Source organism: Culex pipiens, chromosome 1 (assembly GCF_016801865.2).
Source record: "Culex pipiens pallens isolate TS chromosome 1, TS_CPP_V2, whole genome shotgun sequence".
Classification (NCBI taxonomy): Eukaryota; Metazoa; Arthropoda; class Insecta; order Diptera; family Culicidae; genus Culex; species Culex pipiens.
Window position 1 is genome coordinate 18,599,513 of NC_068937.1, and position 18,478 is coordinate 18,617,990.

At 34.6% G+C, this 18,478-nt stretch overlaps 1 protein-coding gene across 1 annotated transcript in view; it reads left to right on the top strand.

Annotated features, from left to right (window-relative positions):
• Positions 1 to 3,109: 3,109 nt before the first annotated feature.
• The window catches only part of LOC120415636 (cytochrome P450 4c3), a 39,948-nt gene continuing 24,579 nt past the window's right edge, over positions 3,110 to 18,478 (top strand). Inside the window, exon 1 of the mRNA XM_039577235.2 lies at positions 3,110 to 3,558. Within this exon, the coding sequence (XP_039433169.1) occupies positions 3,333 to 3,558 (226 nt within the window). The 5' untranslated portion in view covers positions 3,110 to 3,332. The remainder of the gene's footprint in view (positions 3,559 to 18,478) is intronic.

Sequence of the window (18,478 nt, forward strand, 5' to 3'; positions counted from 1 at the left end):
TCAAGCCTCCCCACTCTCCCCTATGTTCAGCTATTACCCACGAAAACAGCATGATTTGAAAGAAAAGTTCTCCGATCGGACTCAAATTTTTTCTGGGGGTTCCTTGGCCAACATAATTAGACCCGTATTTTTTTTGTTTGGCCATTAGGGTGACTTACGCCGTGTTAGGGTGGTCCGAAAAATGGCAATTTTCGTTATTTTTCGCAAAAACCACTTTTTTCAAAAAATCATGTCTCCACGCCATTCAATCCGATTTTAGCTGTCTTAGACGCAAAAGAAAGGTGATTAGTTTGAATATTTGGGAAAAATAATAAGAAGTTTCAAAAATCTAGCTTAACATTTGAAAAGGTCGTATGAAAACTTAAAATGCTGTTTTGAAGGTCTCGGGACCAAAGAGCCTCTGTCTGAAAATATTTTAACCTGATTTCTCGGAAAATTTTACATAACATATCAAAAAATGGTGAAGTAATGTTTTCAATTTACTGAGATATTGCGCGTATTCCCAAAAAAAGTGAGTTTTAGTGAAAAAAAAGTCGATTTTTTGCCGTTTTCGTCATTTTTCCATTTTTGCGGGTGGCGCGTCGAAAAATCCAGTTTTTATTTTAAAAAATCGTATCTCAGAAAATTGAAAACATTAGTCCACCATTTTTTGATATGTTACGTAAAATTATTTTCAGACATCAGAAAAATGTTGAGCGCGATCGGAGAACTTTTCTTTCAAATCATGCTGTTTTCGTAGGGAATTGCTGTTTCATTATGTCTAATTTATGACATTTTTTGCTGGAAAATGGTCGCGTTTCGATCGGTTAGAAGAGATTTATCTTTTTAAAAAAAATCACGATCTAGCCTTCATCTTTCTTAACATTTCTTGACTTCAACTCCAGGTCCTCAACAGCCAAACATTTTTCATTCTTGCAAAAAAATAAAATATTTTTAAGTGATCGATAACAATACTCTCTACTTTTGGCGAACAGTAAATTGGTTCCACTTTGACAGTTCAAAATTGAGGCCGTTTTGCGAAGCACTATTCAGCACCCAGCTTATGATATGTATAAAAAATCATGATAATGTTACCCATATTAATAAACACTTAAACATTTTTTTAAAGAAAACACTAAGCTTTGTAAAGTTTTTCAGTTTAAAAAAAAACAATCGAGATGCCTGAAGAACGCCACATCAAAAGATAACCATTTTGTAATACAGTCCAGATTCGATTATCCGAAGGCCTCGGAAAAATTTGACTTCGAATTATCGAATCACTTTAAAAAACAATTTCACTGTCTTATTTTTGATTGTCTTATTTTTGAAAAGTAGAACTCTTCACTATTTGTTTTGAAATAGTAGTTTATGCAACAAGTTGCAAAAAGAGGATTTTTTATCACGAGTCGTACATTTATCCAACGAGGTTCACCGAGTAAGTTTTGCAACGAGTTCCATACAACATTTTTTGCAATTCCAAAAAACACACACTGAGTAAAATTTTATGTCAAATATTAATTTTTTTGTCAATAAATCGATTAAATCAAAAATATGTTGAAAAGTGTTACTTTTCGAAACAAGTGCTGAAAAGTTTAACTTTTCAGCACCCATTTGAGTGCTGAAAAGAAGAACTTTTCAGAATTTATTTTGAAAAGTGTTGCTATTCGATTCTGTTATTTTTTGTACAGAAAAGTAGGCTATTTCGTCGTTCAAGAATGACAGGAAAAGTTAGTAGTTTCACGACGGAATTGCAAAAAGTGTTTTTCGATTCGATTCTGTTATTTTTGGTAGAGAAAAGTAGGCTGTTTCGTCCTTCGATAATGACGAGTTGCATGAAAAAATGGCAAAAAAAAGGCTTTTGGTCATTTTTAGACAATCAACAACTCCAATTTTACTTAAATGGGGTCGCAGAATTCAGATTTGATGTTTTGAAGAAAATTAAAAGATACGAAAAAAAAATCTTTGTTCGTGATTCAATTATCCGAAGTTTCATACCAACCTTCCGATAATCGAACTTCGGATAACCGAAACTTTTGATAATCAAGTCTGGACTGTAACTAAAATGTTGAGTATTTTTCGAGAAACATTACATTTTAAGGTGTAACGGGAAGGTTTCGCCATTTTGAAACAAAGACTCGAGTTTTTGAAAACATTTGAAATGAAAATGCCGTAAGGCCGTTGCAAACATTTTTTTGACTTTATGTCCCTTGACTCTGATTAAAGTCGAGGAGGGAGGGAGGCAATAAAAAATTACAAGCCATAGTTTCAACATTTGGATGAAAAAGTGTTTAAAAAGTAATTTTCACCAGCCATATTTTTCACAATCACTGGTTTTCAGAAGTAAGTAAGTGACAAAAAAATCTCTAAAAATAATCTAAAACGATACCAGTCAAGCAAAATATGGACAACGGTAAACGAATCTTGAACTTAACATTTTTTTTACCATCATCTGGGGCGAATCTGGATTCATGGGGTGAATTGGGACAGTTGTTTTAGGAATGTTGCAGCCTAACACTTTTATATTTTTAAGTAGTTTTGGCTAGACCAGATTCAGAACAACATAAGCTCTTTTATCAAATATTTAGCTTTCCACTGCTCTAAAACGTGCTGTCCCTATTTATACTGTATTCCTGAATCGCCCCAGTTGACGGTACTTACCTTGATCATCAAATTCGAAGTCTGCGACCATTTTCTCCATATTTCATCTCTGCCATTTTGGTTGCCATCTAGAATTTAAAAAAATCTAAATCAACTAAGAGTTGTTTTGGGGTGATACTTAAACTCGACAATCAACAATTAACAAGACAACATAAAAGATTTTTTTCATTCGATAATCAGAATTAAATACTTTAGATAAACCACCTTAAAAATTCTGAAACATTTCTTTCCTAAAAAAAACAAAAGCAAACAAAGCGCCGAGGGTTACTAGTGACTAACTTGCTCCGCTGCGACAACTTTTATTTTGAAAATCACCTTCTTGATCGCCGCAACGTGATCTCCAGCGACGTGACATTGTTCGTCGTTTCCTCTTCTTGCAGCAGCAGCCGCCAGCCCAGCTAAAGATCGCGACTAAACCGGCAAAGCTCAAAGTTATAAATATATGTTTGGAGCCCTCGACCGGACTAGTCTGTTTCGTACTTTTGGGGCGCGTGCGCGTGTGTCATACCGAGCCCAAAGTTGGTCAAAATTAATTTAATTTCAAAATTACAGAATTTACGAGAAGAAAAAATCAAATCGTGGTAGTCGAACCGATCAACGAAACCGTCGGAGTGCCACGGAAATTTTGCGTCGATGAAAATTAAATTTGAGTAAAAAAGTGTAATTTTGAAAATTTTGTGATCAAGTGAAAAAATATGCTCGAAATGGAGTTCGTGAAGAGCAGCTTCGTGCTGTCGCGGGCCGCCAAAGTGTTCACATATTTTTCGCCGCTCACGGTGATCCTGGTGTCGGCGATCCTGGGGGCGATGTTCGTGTACAACCGGCGGCGTTCCCGGCTGGTGAAGATGATCGAGAAGATTCCGGGCCCGGCCAGCATGCCCATCATTGGCAACAGTTTGCACATCAATGTGGACCATGACGGTGAGTTTGGGGAGGGCTTTTTTACTTGAAGCAAATTTTCACAGCTCTCTTTATTTAACTTTTTTGTTTTGAGAAAACCCATTTCAGAAATACTGAATTCAATAAAAAAAAGTTATATAAAAAAGGTGCCATACATTTGTAGGCTTACTGTATCTGTTGTGTTGCCAAAAATTCCCACGTGTTACCTCCGCTCCAACCTGGAAAAATTGCAAACAGGTTTTGAATCATAACTAGTTTTTAGAACTGAGAAAATTTGGCAAAGATTTTGGTTTCCGTTGGGGGCAATCCATAAACTAAGTTGTATGGTTTACAATTTTCATATGACTCCAACATCTAGAAAACAAAAATTCTGTGGTATTTGGATGAAAACCTCCAAAAGCTAAGTGGTTTATGGACGACTCCCAATTCTAATAAACTTTAAGTCGTTTTCTTTGCTAATTTATTCATAATGCCAAAACTCCTTGGCTGGATCAGCATTAACAATTTCTTATTCTTTATTTTTCAAATCAAAAATGGAGACAGTATGCGTTAGGTCAATGTTTTGATTTTTTGTTTGGTAAATTTGAACGAGACTCGATTCAAAATGCTTTAAAAACTTTAACTATTTAGAACTATTATATTGAGGATATTTAAATTTCTTTAGAATAACAAAATAAAATGCTAGAATATAATTATTTTTTGATTTATTTTTCATAAATAAAAACGTTACTTAATCCACCGATGGTGGTTGGTGCCTTCCTCACAATTATGTACATATTTGTTTCTGTAGTAAGAATGTCAAAACTACAAATTTTATTTAAATTTTACTTCTTACAACATATCTACATGGAGTATGGGGTCTAGAATCCCAAAAATCATTGGACGTAATATTAGAACAACACCTGCGGTGCTGTTTCATGAAAATTGTTCACTTTCAATAGTTATATTACTTTAAAGTTTTTTAAGCCTTAAGGCAGTACAAAATATATCTTTTCATTTTCCCGGGAGTTTCAAATCAACAAAATCCCGGGAGCCAGATCTCCGGATAGATCCGAACAACTTTTTCATCAAAATATTTGAGATCCGGCCTCTGAAATGTGTAAAAATGACACTTAGGAGCTCATAACTTTTGATAGGGTTATCAGATCTTCAATATTTTGGGCTTATTGGAAAGGTCTTTTGATTACCTATTCAACGATGGGTCGCATGATGTTAGATCCGGACAACTTTTTCATCAACATATTTGAGATCCGGCCTCTAAAATGTGTACAAATGACACTAAAGTGCTCATAACTTTTGATAGAGTTATCAGATCTTCAATTTTTTGAGCTCATTAGAAAGGTCTTTCAAATACCTTTCTAAAAATGTATGATCAGACGGGTTTTCTTACAAAAACCACCCTTTTTACAATTTTTCAAACTTTAGCCAGAATCGTTTTTTTAGCATAACTTTTGAAATACTTAACAAAACTTCATAATAATTAATATAGGTCTTGTGGGACCCTAAGACGGATCGAATGAGACCAGAACGGCCCAAATCGGTTAAGCCAGTCCGGAGATAATCGAGTGCATTTTTTTCGGTGCACGGACTTACAGACATACACACGCACAGACATTTGCTCAGAATTTGATTCTGAGTCGAAAGGTATACGTGAAGGTAGGTCTACGAGGTCGAATTAAGAAGTTCATTTTTCGAGTGATTTTATAGCCTTTCCTCAGTAAGGTGAGGAAGGCAAAACACTGATTTTCACTTGAAAAAATTGTAACCCGTTACAGCTCCAACTTTTTTCAAAGCTTTTAATTATTGTTGTTTTTTGTTCTACGATAACATAAATTTTCTTGTTTTTTTTTTGTTTTTCTTCAATACTTTTTAGTCATTTTTAGAGTGAGATTTTATGAGTGTTTTTCACATTTTTTATTTAAACTTAAGCCATTAGCTTTGAAGTCGCCACAAGCATGCATTTACTTACAAAGTAGAGGATATTAGATAGAAACACGACCAATGTTGACGCCGGATACGCCATATGGCTAAGTCATATGAAACAAATAAAGCATTTTGAAACAAAATCTTGCTCACTCCATATTAAACAATTTATTGCATGAAATCTGTTCAAAACAATTTTAAGGAGTCAATGTTCTAATATGCCAACATTAGGTACCCAATGAAATAACATGCGAAAAAAAAAAACGAAACTATTGGCAAAATAACAACTATATATCTCTATACAACAAAACATTGATTTTGAAAGGTTAAAACATTAGCTGGTTGAATATTCCATGAAATTTTACTGTGTTTACATACATGTAAATCGGCCAAAATGTCAGAAGTTGCTTTGAGCAAAAACTTAAACTTTTTTAAATCTGTTTTCAGGACATTTAAATATACATTTTCAACTATTAACAAAATGCATTTGGAGACATTTGGTTGTATCATTGCAGAGATACAGCAGTTTTAAAAAACGGGTGCCACAATATCTCAACACTGCCTTGACCAAATCGGCTCAAAATTTTGGTGAAGACTCGTTTAATCGGTGTCCGTGTCAAGGCCGATTTTTTTTTAAACAAGATAAAAATATTTTCTGTTTTTCATATAAAAAATCGAAAGGTTTTGATTTTTATATTTTGCAAAATTTCAAAATCGGACTTTGTCATGCACACGGAATATGTCTTGAGAGTCTTCCCCCCAAATTTCAGCCCATCTGGTCTATCCCATTTCGAGATATAGTGGCACCCGTAAATCAACTTGGTATTCAGAGAAAAACTAACTTAATCCACCTATGTGGTTGATGCCTTCCTCTTTTTTTACCAACAATGGGTAATATGAGTGGTTTGGACACATATTTCAGCTATTTTTTTGAATCCAGAAAAAAACGTACACACATATAACTTAAGTAATCATAACTCGAGACAAGGTTGCCAGATCTTCAATGTTTTGGACTCGTTGGAAAGGTTTTTCGATTACCTAACCAACGATTGGTCAGATGGTGGATCCGGACATCGTTTACATACATTTAAGTGAGATCCGGCTTCCAAAAAGAGCACCAATATCACTTAAGTGGCCATATCTCGAGACAGGGTTACCAGATCTTCAATGTTTTGGACTAGTTGGAAAGATTTTTCGATTACCTAACCAAAGATGGGTCGGATGGTGGATCCGGACATAGTTTACATACATTTAAGTGAGATCCGGCTTCAAAAAAGTGCATCAATACCACTTAAGAGGACATATTTCGAAACAGAGTTGCCAGATCTTCAATGTTTTGGATTCGTTGGAAAGGTCTCTCGATTACCTAACCAACGATGGGTCGGATGATGGATCCGGACTTCGTTTACATACATTTAAGTGAGTTTCAGCTTCAAAAAAGTACATAAATATCACTTAAGCGGTCGTAACTCGAGACAGGGTTGCCAGATCTTCAATGTTTTGGACTCGTTGGAAAGGTCTTTTCATAACCTAACCAACGATGGGTCGGATGATGGACCCGAAAATAGTTTTCATGCATATAAGTGAGATCCGGATAAATGTGAAAACACATTTTTATATATAACTTTTGAACTACTTATCGAAATTTCAAACAATTCAATAGCGATGTATGGGACCCTAAACCAAGTCGAATGCAACCGGTTTGATCAAAATCGGTCCAGCCAGTGCTGAGAAAACTTGGCAAGAATTTTGAACACATACATACACACACACACACACATACACACACACAGACATTTGTTCAGTTTTCGATTCTGAGTCGATAGGTATACATAAATATAGGTCTACGAGCTGTATTTCAAAAGTTCATTTTTCGAGCAGGATTATAGCCTTACCTCAGTGAGGAAGGCAAAACGCTCGCAAAGTTTGACAGTTCGCTTGGCGCATGGAAACATTTAAAACTTAAATCTTCTTTTACTCAGTTTAATCATGAAATATCTTCATGAAACTTTCATGAGTGATTAAAAGTCATCTTTTAAGTGGATTTAAAAAAAATTCTGTAATATGATATTATAAGATTTTCTACAGGGGTTACATACCCTTAAGTTTTTTTTTCACGTATTTTTAAGATCTATTCTATGAGCCATAAACATTGGAAATTTGGCAAATTTGGCATTGAAATATATTTAGGGAACTATTCCTAGAAAATATTGTAAATTTATAAGCATAAACATAAACACATTCATAAAAGTATAACTTTAAAAATATTTATCTGTATTTCGATATACTTTTTCCTCAATTAGGTCCTAAAATTAAGTTTAGATTGCTGATATTATTGTTCACAACGATAAAGCTTATTTTTCTGAGTACAACGACCATTTGTACGACCACTAAGAGTTTAAAATGGATTTTTAAATCAATTTTAAAAAATTAACCTCGTGGTCCTTTTTGACAGAAAAGGTCCTACTTGACAGCTCGTTTCAAGGGGACCATAGTTGATTCATCGAAAAAAAAATTTGTCAATTTATTTTTTTGCATTAAAATGAAAAAAAAGTGATCAAAAATGGTTTTTCATCGTATTTTTACAGTTGTACATACAAATTGACATAGGGCTTTAGGACTCTATTTACGTGGAAAAAAAATACACATAAAAGATGAGAATGTACACTGGAGAACAAAAAAGTTGGATTTTACGAAAAATCCTAGGTGACAGCCCCTGGCTCGAGTTTTTTAGGCAAAATTAAGAGCGAGTTTTTCACCGATGTGAAACAGGTCGTATCAAGGTGCTCCGATTTGGATGAAACTTTCAGGGTTTGTTTGTCTATACATGAGATGAACTCATGCCAAATATGAGCCCTCTACGACAAAGGGAAGTGGGGTAAAACGGGCATTGAAGTTTGAGGTCCAAAAAACATGAAAAATCCTAAATATGCTCGCATTTCCGTAAAACTTCATCAATTCCAACTCTCTTAGATGCATTCGAATGGTCTTTTGAAGCCCTTCAAAATGTGCTATAGACATCCAGGATTGGTTTGACTTTTTCTCATAGCTTTTGCAAGTTACTGTTAAAAATGGATTATTTTAAAACCTTAATATCTTTTTCCAACAGCCTCCAACACCCATACTCCCATAGGTCAAAAGTTAGGGAATTTCATGGACTATAAGCCTACGGTCATAACTTTTTGGCCAATCGCAGTTTTTCTCATAGTTTTACGATTTTTCTATAACAAACATTTTACAACGTTGGTTTTTGCCCTGTAGGCCTCCATAGCGGCACTTTTTGGTCTCAATTTTGACATATTCGGAATCCTCAGAAAAATTTACATTAGATTGAGGTGTTGGAATTTTGAATTTGATTGGAAAAAATGCTGTTTAGAATGAATTAAAATATTTTTTAACAATTTGTTGGATTAGGGGTAAAACAGGTATTCGCCTACTTGATACAGCATTTGACGTATTGAACACAGGGTATGATAAATCAGACTTTTTTTTCATAAATGTTTTATTTCATTATTTTCTTTGTCAAATTCATAACTCCAACATCTCATTCTTATGCAAAATTTCCTGAGGATTCCGAATATGTCAAAATTGAGACCAAAAAGTGAAGTCTTCTTGGCCTACAGGGCAAAAACTAACGTTGTAAAATGTTTGTTATAGAAAAATCGTTAAACTATGAGAAAAACTGCGATTGGCCAAAAAGTTATGACCGTAGGCTTATAGCCCATGAAATTCCCTAACTTTTGACCTGTGGGAGTATGGGTGTTGGAGGCTGTTGGAAAAAGATATTAAGGTTTTAAAATAATCCATTTTTAACAGTAATTTGCAAAAGCTATGGGAAAAAGTCAAACCAATCCTGGGTGTCTATAGCACATTTTGAAGGGCTTCAAAAGACCATTCGAATACATCTAAGAGAGTTGGAATTGATGAAGTTTTACGGAAATGCGAGCATATTTATTATTTTTCATGTTTTTGGACCTCAAACTTCAATGCCCGTTTTACCCCACTTCCCTTTGTCGTAGAGGGCTCATATTTGGCATGAGTTCATCTCATGTATAGACAAACAAACCCTGAAAGTTTCATCCAAATCGGAGCACCTCGATACGACCTCTAGAACAAACCGAGCAGAATCTCCAAATACTGCCTCTTAAGCATCTGTATCAATTTTTAATTTTTAAATAGCCATGATTTTTGGAAAGCAATTTTGCAGAAAAGCACCGTAGCAAAGAAAACATATTTCTTTGGAAAAAAAATTACTTGTAGTAAGAAAGGTAAAAAAATCTCTACATCGCACTATGGGGTTTCAGGCGGCCATAAATCGAAAAACCGACATACTCTAATTATTTTTTTTGGTATTTTTTTTCGAAAATAAACATTCTAACTAAGAAAAATCCGGAGTTTGAAAGTTGTAGGTTCAATATTCACTGAATTGCAGACCTTCAAAGGCGAAAATGGTAAGAAAAAACATGTTTTTTTGACAAAAAAATGATTATTTTTCATAGTTGTACTGTGTAGCTGTTTATGTATTTTTTCCTGCATCATTATAAATATTCAGAAAGGTAATTGATTCAACTTTTCAATAACATTTTACAAAACACACTTTTATAGGCTAAAAAAAATAATAAAAATCAAAAAAGATGGATTTTTATTCAAAATTTAGTTTTTTTCAACTTTGTTAATGGAGTACTTTTTTTGTGTGCATTTGTGCGATCTGAAAATTTTGCAGCTTAAAATTTGAACCATGTCCTAACTTGTCTCCAAATTTCAAAGTGCACTTATGTGCACTTTTTGAGTTATGCCATTTTGAACATTTTGATTCATGCAAGAAAATTAATGATTTCGCGTATACGCTTGGTTAAAATCACATTATTTACCTGCGGAGGCAGAAATGACGTACCTGTTATGTATGTTTTGAAATTGATTTGATATTCATGACTTTGTTGGTACCGTAAACTGGGGTGACTTTGATAGCCCGGGGTGACTTTGATAGGTTTTTCAAATGCCCGTCAAATTAATATTTAAACATTTTTGAGAATTTTGAGTATGTAAGCATTAAGGGAAAGCTTATTATCGAACATATATGCAAAAATGTGACTGTTACATTGGATGTATCAAAAATAGTGGCCAAATCAAATTTCTATCAATGTCACCCCGGGCTATCAAAGTCACCCCAGTTTACGGTACTTATGTACGTTTAATAAAATTAGAAATTCCTATTCTAAGTATTTTACAGAAACGATTCGTCGAATATTCATATCAGTTCGTTGTTGTGTTCTTTTGAAAGTATGGATAATAATACCGTAGTGTCCCTGTACGATATAACGAAGCACTATTCTGAAAACGTGAGAACTGCTTTCGAGTATATTTGTAAGAATTACAACATTGCAGAACCATCACATGATCAACTCAGGAAAAACCCACAGAGGAAAAACTACGCATGCTGTTCTGTAGCTTTAAAACGAGGTATACGAGGCCCATAGAAGAAGTTCATATTTTAAGTAATCTAAAGACAATCGGTTACATAGTGATTTTGATTTAGAAGAATTTATCGTGGAAAACGTGAATTTTGCAAGTGGATCAACCAAAAACGTGGACGAGAATCCATACAATGTTCCATAAAATAAACCGTCTAAAATTCTAAAACACCGCAAAAATCAAATTTTAATTGGAGGGGGATGGGGGGGGGGGGTCTTCAAAGAGAGGTGGATTTAAACTCAAGAAAAAGAGGAGGGAGATTGAACGTAAATCAGAAACTTTAACATAGCATAAACCGCCATTCCGTGCATCAAATAGACAGAGCAAGAATATCAAAATTCACCACTTTAATGCATGTGGCCTCAAATATATGAAAAAATCGAAAATTAAACTTTTTTTTTGGAAAAATATCAAAATTCATTTGTTTTCATTATACTAAGTACAAACAACACAAAAAAGTCACAAAAAAGCAAAAAAATATTTTTGGCCGCTCGCTTATATGGAAATACCCCATAGTGCATCGTCGTGTGTTTGAATTTTGATGATTTATTAGGAAAGTTTCGGACAACCAGTTAGTTTTTTAAACACATAAATTGCAACATTATTTTTTATTGTATGCGCGATTTTTTCAAATAAATTTGCTTCATTAGATTTTGAATGTAAAAAACTTAAATTTGCATAAAATAAGTTTTTTTATCGAAAATGCTACGATATTAGTATTTTACAATGCGTAAAAATGGGTGCGGGATATTTCACCGAATGTCGTTTCACCGAATGGACATTTCGCCGAAGGTCGTTTCGCCGAATGGGTCGTTTCACCGAATGGACATTTCGCCGAATGGACATTTCGCCGAATTAAAAAAAAGAGAAAACAAAAAAGAAAAAAAAACAAAAGAAAAAGAAATGGATAAAAAAGTAAAAAAGTACTAAAAAGGGTTTGAGAATACTTCTGTGAGTTTTTGCATTCTTTCAAACATGAATCGTTCTTTGTTTTATTTTGGTATTTTTTTTGTTTTTATTTTTTTGTTAACCTTTAATTTTAATTTTTTTTCAAATTCGGCGAAATGTCCATTCGGCGAAACGGAAGTTGATATTAGTTGTGTAAAAATGTGGTCAAAAGAGAGATTCTAATGTGAAATTAAACGCTCTACGATTTTTTCAAAGAGTGCAAAGGGATCCGAGTTGATCCTGAACAATTGAACATATATTTCAGACACAAAATCTGACCACATTCCCTTATTTAATACAGTCCAGACTCGATTATCCGAAGGCCTTGGTAAAATTTCACTTCGGATAATCGAATCACGAAAAAATATTTTTTTGTCGTTTTTTTTATTGTTGAGCTTAAGTATAACCCCTAAACTACTCTTAAGTGATTTAGAATTTTTAAATCCAAGATGGCGGCCAAAATGGAAGTGATTCAAATTTGACTAAAATGGGGTCGCAGAGAAAAAAGTGGATTGCTTTTGGGGTCGCCGAAAAAATAATTCGTGATTCGATTATCCGAAGTCCCATACAAACCTTCGGATAATCGAAAAATCGGATAGTCGAGGCGTCGGATTATCGAGTCTGGACTGTATTTCAAAGATTTGTTTTATTTTGTAGTTTGTCTATAAATTTGAGAAGTACAAAATAACTAAGATGTGAATAGCAAACTTTCAACAACTAAAAAATTCTCATAATGTTTCATGGTTTAAAAATGTTTACAATTTCGAATGAATAAAATCAATGCCTCTTTGGAAACCATTTAATGGTATCAAATTTACTGCATTTTTTTTAATTCAAATTTTCACAACCGTCAACATTCGTCAAGCTTCGCCAGCTCAACCCTGAACCAAACAATTAAATAAATTCAGAGGTATTTCCACCCTGCTGCACACATCTCAGACGAGCCGAAAGCAGATGGGTTAAATTTTTAAGGCACCTTTTCGGAATGCACTTCGTCGGGGGTCCCCGCCCGAAAATGGCCACAATTTCGAATTTGGATCTTAAATATTCACGCGTTGGACTCTGTTGAACAAACCAACTCAGATTAGCACCAACCGGCACTTTTACGGTCGACAAGGTCGATGTGTCGTCCCTTAAGTAAGGAGGGCCCGCATGTTTTGCATTGTGGAAAATCACAGTTAAAAATAATTATTTGATTTACAACAAAAATGAAAAATAAAACAGATATTTTGGGCAAAATTTTGGGAATATTTTTTAAAAGTTAAAATCGACATGTCAAAGTGCCAAAATCGACCAAGGTGATGATGAACGCAAAAAGGTTCAAAATTCGTGACAAACAACTCTTTGTTGGTCTGAGCCATTTGCGCGGGCAAACATAATCCAATTCGTATTCAATTCACAGCTCGAGAACTTTTGCTGGGTTATAGGACTTCTTTGTGAGAAGAGATCCACATGACGATCACGTATAACATTCGAGCGAGATTAATCAATTGCGCGTGTTCGATTGTGCTGTTTGGGAGGGAATTTTGCTCCCTTGAAAATATTGTAAATGGTTTTTGAACTATCTGTATTTTTTCCAACCTTTGTACGCTAAAGTTAAATTACCACATCTAAAAAATCTCTTCAATCAAAAATATTTCATTTTCTTATTTACTTCCAAAAGTTATACACCTAAACTCCCAAGCCCAAACATTACAGAAATTGTATGTAAATTCAACCCTTTTCTCGAGCTTTGAAGTTAAAATGGTTTTTTTACAAGCTGGCGAATGCTTTAAAAACGAGGAGGAAAATCATCAATAAACAGTTCTCAAGTTCAAATGTCTTGTAACCAAAAACAAACACAGTCATAAACCAGTTCACTGGTCTGCCAATAACGGAAATTTCACCTTTTTTTTGCACATTCAGATAACAGAAGGTTCCGCTGGAACCCCCGTTAAATCATTTTCTTATCTGATTTCCTTCAAATTTAGACACACGCGAAAACCATGCGAAAAAATTGCTTGCGGCAGCCAAAGTCGAAACTAGAGCGTCCAATTTCCCGTCCCGGGAAAAAAATTCCCGGGAATTCCCGGGATTTCCCGGAAAAAAATATTTCCCGTTTCCCGGGAAATTTGTAAATTTCCCGGGAATTCCCGAAATACAAGCGGAAGTATACATTTTCCTACCTTTTTGGCATCAATGTTTTGAAATTATACAAAAAATAATTATGAGAGAATTTAATTCATTTCAACCTTCATATTCATATTGAACTAATTAGCTTTTCTGTAAATTTTATGTCAAGGTTTAATTCAGATAATATTTATTTATTTATTATTTAGGAATATTGTTTGCTTATATGTTGGGTAACAAAAATTACGCTATTATGGATTGAATATAAACTATTTTATTTTCGACAACCTATTTTAACGATTTTTTTTTGTTATATCATTCATATATATTCACCTCTTCCGGCCAGTATTAAAAAAATGAGATTTGTTTGACATTTTTGTTTATTGGTTGAAAATTGAATTGATATAATTAAATTATTCAAAAAGATTTGTTCGATAAGAATTTGTTTAAAAGTATTCGAGAAATTACTGTTTGTTATAAATTTATAAAGCACGTGAGCTACCAAGGGCATTAGAGGGTTAAATATAAATAAAATATCGTTTAATTTCAACCACTTTTACACTATGAAAATTATTTTAATCTAATTAATTAATTAGGCCATATAACCATATAACTTAAATTATACCATAATTGAAACCATGAAAAATGATTAAAAACAACTTCGTATCATATGAAATTTACCCAAAGAATGCAACCATATTTTAAAAACATGCTCCAAATATTTTAAAACTTTGAATTGTGATTTCATGAAATAGTGTTTCAAGTTGAATAGCGCTAGAAATTACATTTTAAAGGCAAATTCAATGATAATCTATTTATTCACAAGTTGAAAATACTTGTTCTGGAATAAGTTATTTGCCATGAAAAACAATATTTTTGCATGATTATTTAACTTTCAACTTTATGGTCTCTGAGGCAAATTTAAAAACAATATTTTTGTGGAGCATAGATTTTCACTGTCCAAACACATAGAATAAAAAAATGCTGCTCAACAAAAAATACTAAAAATATTTTTTTTTTGATTTGGTACGATTCGAGAGACAGCACTAAAAATTAGAAAATCTATATATTTTCTCAAAGTTGCATGATTTTTCTACAAGCAGTCAAGCCATTGAATGATCCTCAGACTCATTTTGACCATTGAAGTTGCTGTTCTATACAATTCTGTTGCAAAATATCAATCAGAAACAGGATCAGAATAAATTTCGTTAAATTTCAAATTTCCCGGGAATTCCCGGGATTTCCCGGGAAATTTGTTGAAAATTTCCCGTTTCCCGGGAATTTTGTAACCCCGGGAAATTGGACGCTCTAGTCGAAACAAACCAAATTAAACCCTGATAAAAAAAATATGATTTATGCACTTATAGGTTAATGGAAACTTCCTTACTTAAATTTACTCTTCAAAATGCATTGTTTTACAGTGTTGCCAGCTCATCAAACCTCATGAATTTATAGGCTGTCAAATTTCTTTCCAACGATTTACGAAAAGGAAATTTTGATTTTATTTTCTACATCAAAATGTAATTTGTCTTAAGTTTCAAAATCCCATGGTAGTGTTGCCAGAATCAACAAAAAAAAAATTAAAATACCTATCAAACCATGCACAGAAAGGGTATTTCAATAATATTTTCAATAAAATTAACAGTATCTGGCCTTGAAGAGTTATTTAAATTCCCCAGAAGTAGGGGAGAGTGGGGAGACTTGATCCCCGGGGACACTTGATCCCAAGCCTGTATCTCGTCAGCATGTGGGTAAAACAATTAGCTTTGTTCTAGAAAGTTATGCGAAATTGACCAAAACTCATTTTGGAAAACAAAGAAAAAAAATTTAAAAAATGTTTAGATTGAGTTACACAAATTTTGCCTTCCTCACTGAGGTAAGGCAATAATCCTGCTCGAAAAATGAACTTTTGAAAAACAGCTCGTAGACCTATATTCATGTATACCTATCGACTCAGAATCGAAAACTGAACAAATGTCTGTGTGTGTGTGTGTGTGTGTGTGTGTGTGTGTATGTGTGTGTGTGTGTGTGTGTGTGTGTGTGTGTGTGTGTGTGTGTGTGTGTGTGTGTGTGTGTGTGTGTGTGTGTGTGTGTGTGTGTGTGTGTGTGTGTGTGAGTATGTATGTATGTGTCAAAAATTCTTGCCAAGTTTTCTCAGCACTGGCTGGTCCGATTTTGATCAAACCGGTTGCATTCGACTTGGTTTAGGGTCACATACATTGCTATTGAATTGTTTGAAGTTTCGATAAGTAGTTCAAAAGTTATATATAAAGATGTGTTTTCACATATATCCGGATCTCACTTATATGCATGAAAACTATGTCCGGATCCATCATCCAACCCATCGTTGGTAAGGTAATCAAAAGACCATTCCAATGAGTCCAAAATATTGAAGATCTGGCAACCCTGTCTCGAGATATGACCACTTAAGTGATATTTATGTACTTTTTTGAAGCCGGATCTCACTTAAATGCATGTAAACTGTGTCCGGATCCATCATCCGACTCATCGTTGGTTAGGTTATCAAAAGACCATTCCAATGAGTCCAAAATATTGAAGATCTGGCAACCCTGTCTCGAGATATGACCACTTAAGTGATATTTATGTACTTTTTTGAAGCCGGATCTCACTTAAATGTATGTAAACTATGTCCGGATCCATCATCCGACCCATCGTTAGTTAGGTTATCAAAAGACTTTTCCAATGAGTCCAAAACATTGAAGATCTGGCAACCCTGTCTCGAGATAAGACCACTTAAGTGATATTGATGTACTTTTTTAAAGGCGGATCTCACTTAAATGTATGTAAACTATGCCCGGATCCACAGTTCGACCCATCATTGGTTAGGTTATTGAAAACCCTATCCAACGAGTCCAAAACATTGAAGATCTGGCAACCCTGTCTCAAGATATGTCCACTTAAGTGATATTTATGTACTATTAGGAAGCCGGATCCCACTTAAATGTATGTAAACTATGCCCAGATCCACAGTTCGACCCATCATTGGTTAGGTTATTGAAAACCCTATCCAACGAGTCCAAAACATTGAAGATCTAGCAACCCTGTCTCAAGATATGTCCACTTAAGTGATATTTATGTACTATTAGGAAGCCGGATCTCACTTAAATGTATGTAAACTATGTCCGGAGCCACCATACGACCCATCGTTGGTTAGGTTATCAAAAAACCTTTCCAACGAGTCAAAAACATTGAAGATCTGGCAACCCTGTCTCGATATATGGCCACTTAAGTGATATTGATGCACTTTTTTGAAGCCGGATCCCACTTAAATGTATGTAAACTATGCCCAGATCCACAGTTCGACCCATCATTAGTTAGGTTATTGAAAACCCTATCCAACGAGTCCAAAACATTGAAGATCTAGCAACCCTGTCTCAAGATATGTCCACTTAAGTGATATTTATGTACTATTAGGAAGCCGGATCCCACTTAAATGTATGTAAACTATGTCCGGAGCCACCATCCGACCCATCGTTGGTTAGGTTATCAAAAAACCTTTCCAACGAGTCAAAAACATTGAAGATCTGGCAACCCTGTCTCGATATATGGCCACTTAAGTGATATTGATGCACTTTTTTGAAGCCGGATCCCACTTAAATGTATGTAAACTATGCCCAGATCCACAGTTCGACCCATCATTAGTTAGGTTATTGAAAACCCTATCCAACGAGTCCAAAACATTGAAGATCTAGCAACCCTGTCTCAAGATATGTCCACTTAAGTGATATTTATGTACTATTAGGAAGCCGGATCCCACTTAAATGTATGTAAACTATGCCCAGATCCACAGTTCGACCCATCATTAGTTAGGTTATTGAAAACCCTATCCAACGAGTCCAAAACATTGAAGATCTGGCAACCCTGTCTCAAGATATGTCCACTTAAGTGATATTTATGTACTATTAGGAAGCCGGATCCCACTTAAATGTAAGTAAACTATGTCCGGAGCCACCATCCGACCCATCATTAGTTAGGTTATTGAAAACCCTATCCAACGAGTCCAAAACATTGAAGATCTAGCAACCCTGTCTCAAGATATGTCCACTTAAGTGATATTTATGTACTATTAGGAAGCCGGATCCCACTTAAATGTATGTAAACTATGTCCGGAGCCACCATCCGACCCATCGTTGGTTAGGTTATCAAAAAACCTTTCCAACGAGTCAAAAACATTGAAGATCTGGCAACCCTGTCTCGATATATGGCCACTTAAGTGATATTGATGCACTTTTTTGAAGCCGGATCCCACTTAAATGTATGTAAACTATGCCCAGATCCACAGTTCGACCCATCATTAGTTAGGTTATTGAAAACCCTATCCAACGAGTCCAAAACATTGAAGATCTAGCAACCCTGTCTCAAGATATGTCCACTTAAGTGATATTTATGTACTATTAGGAAGCCGGATCCCACTTAAATGTAAGTAAACTATGTCCGGAGCCACCATCCGACCCATCGTTGGTTAGGT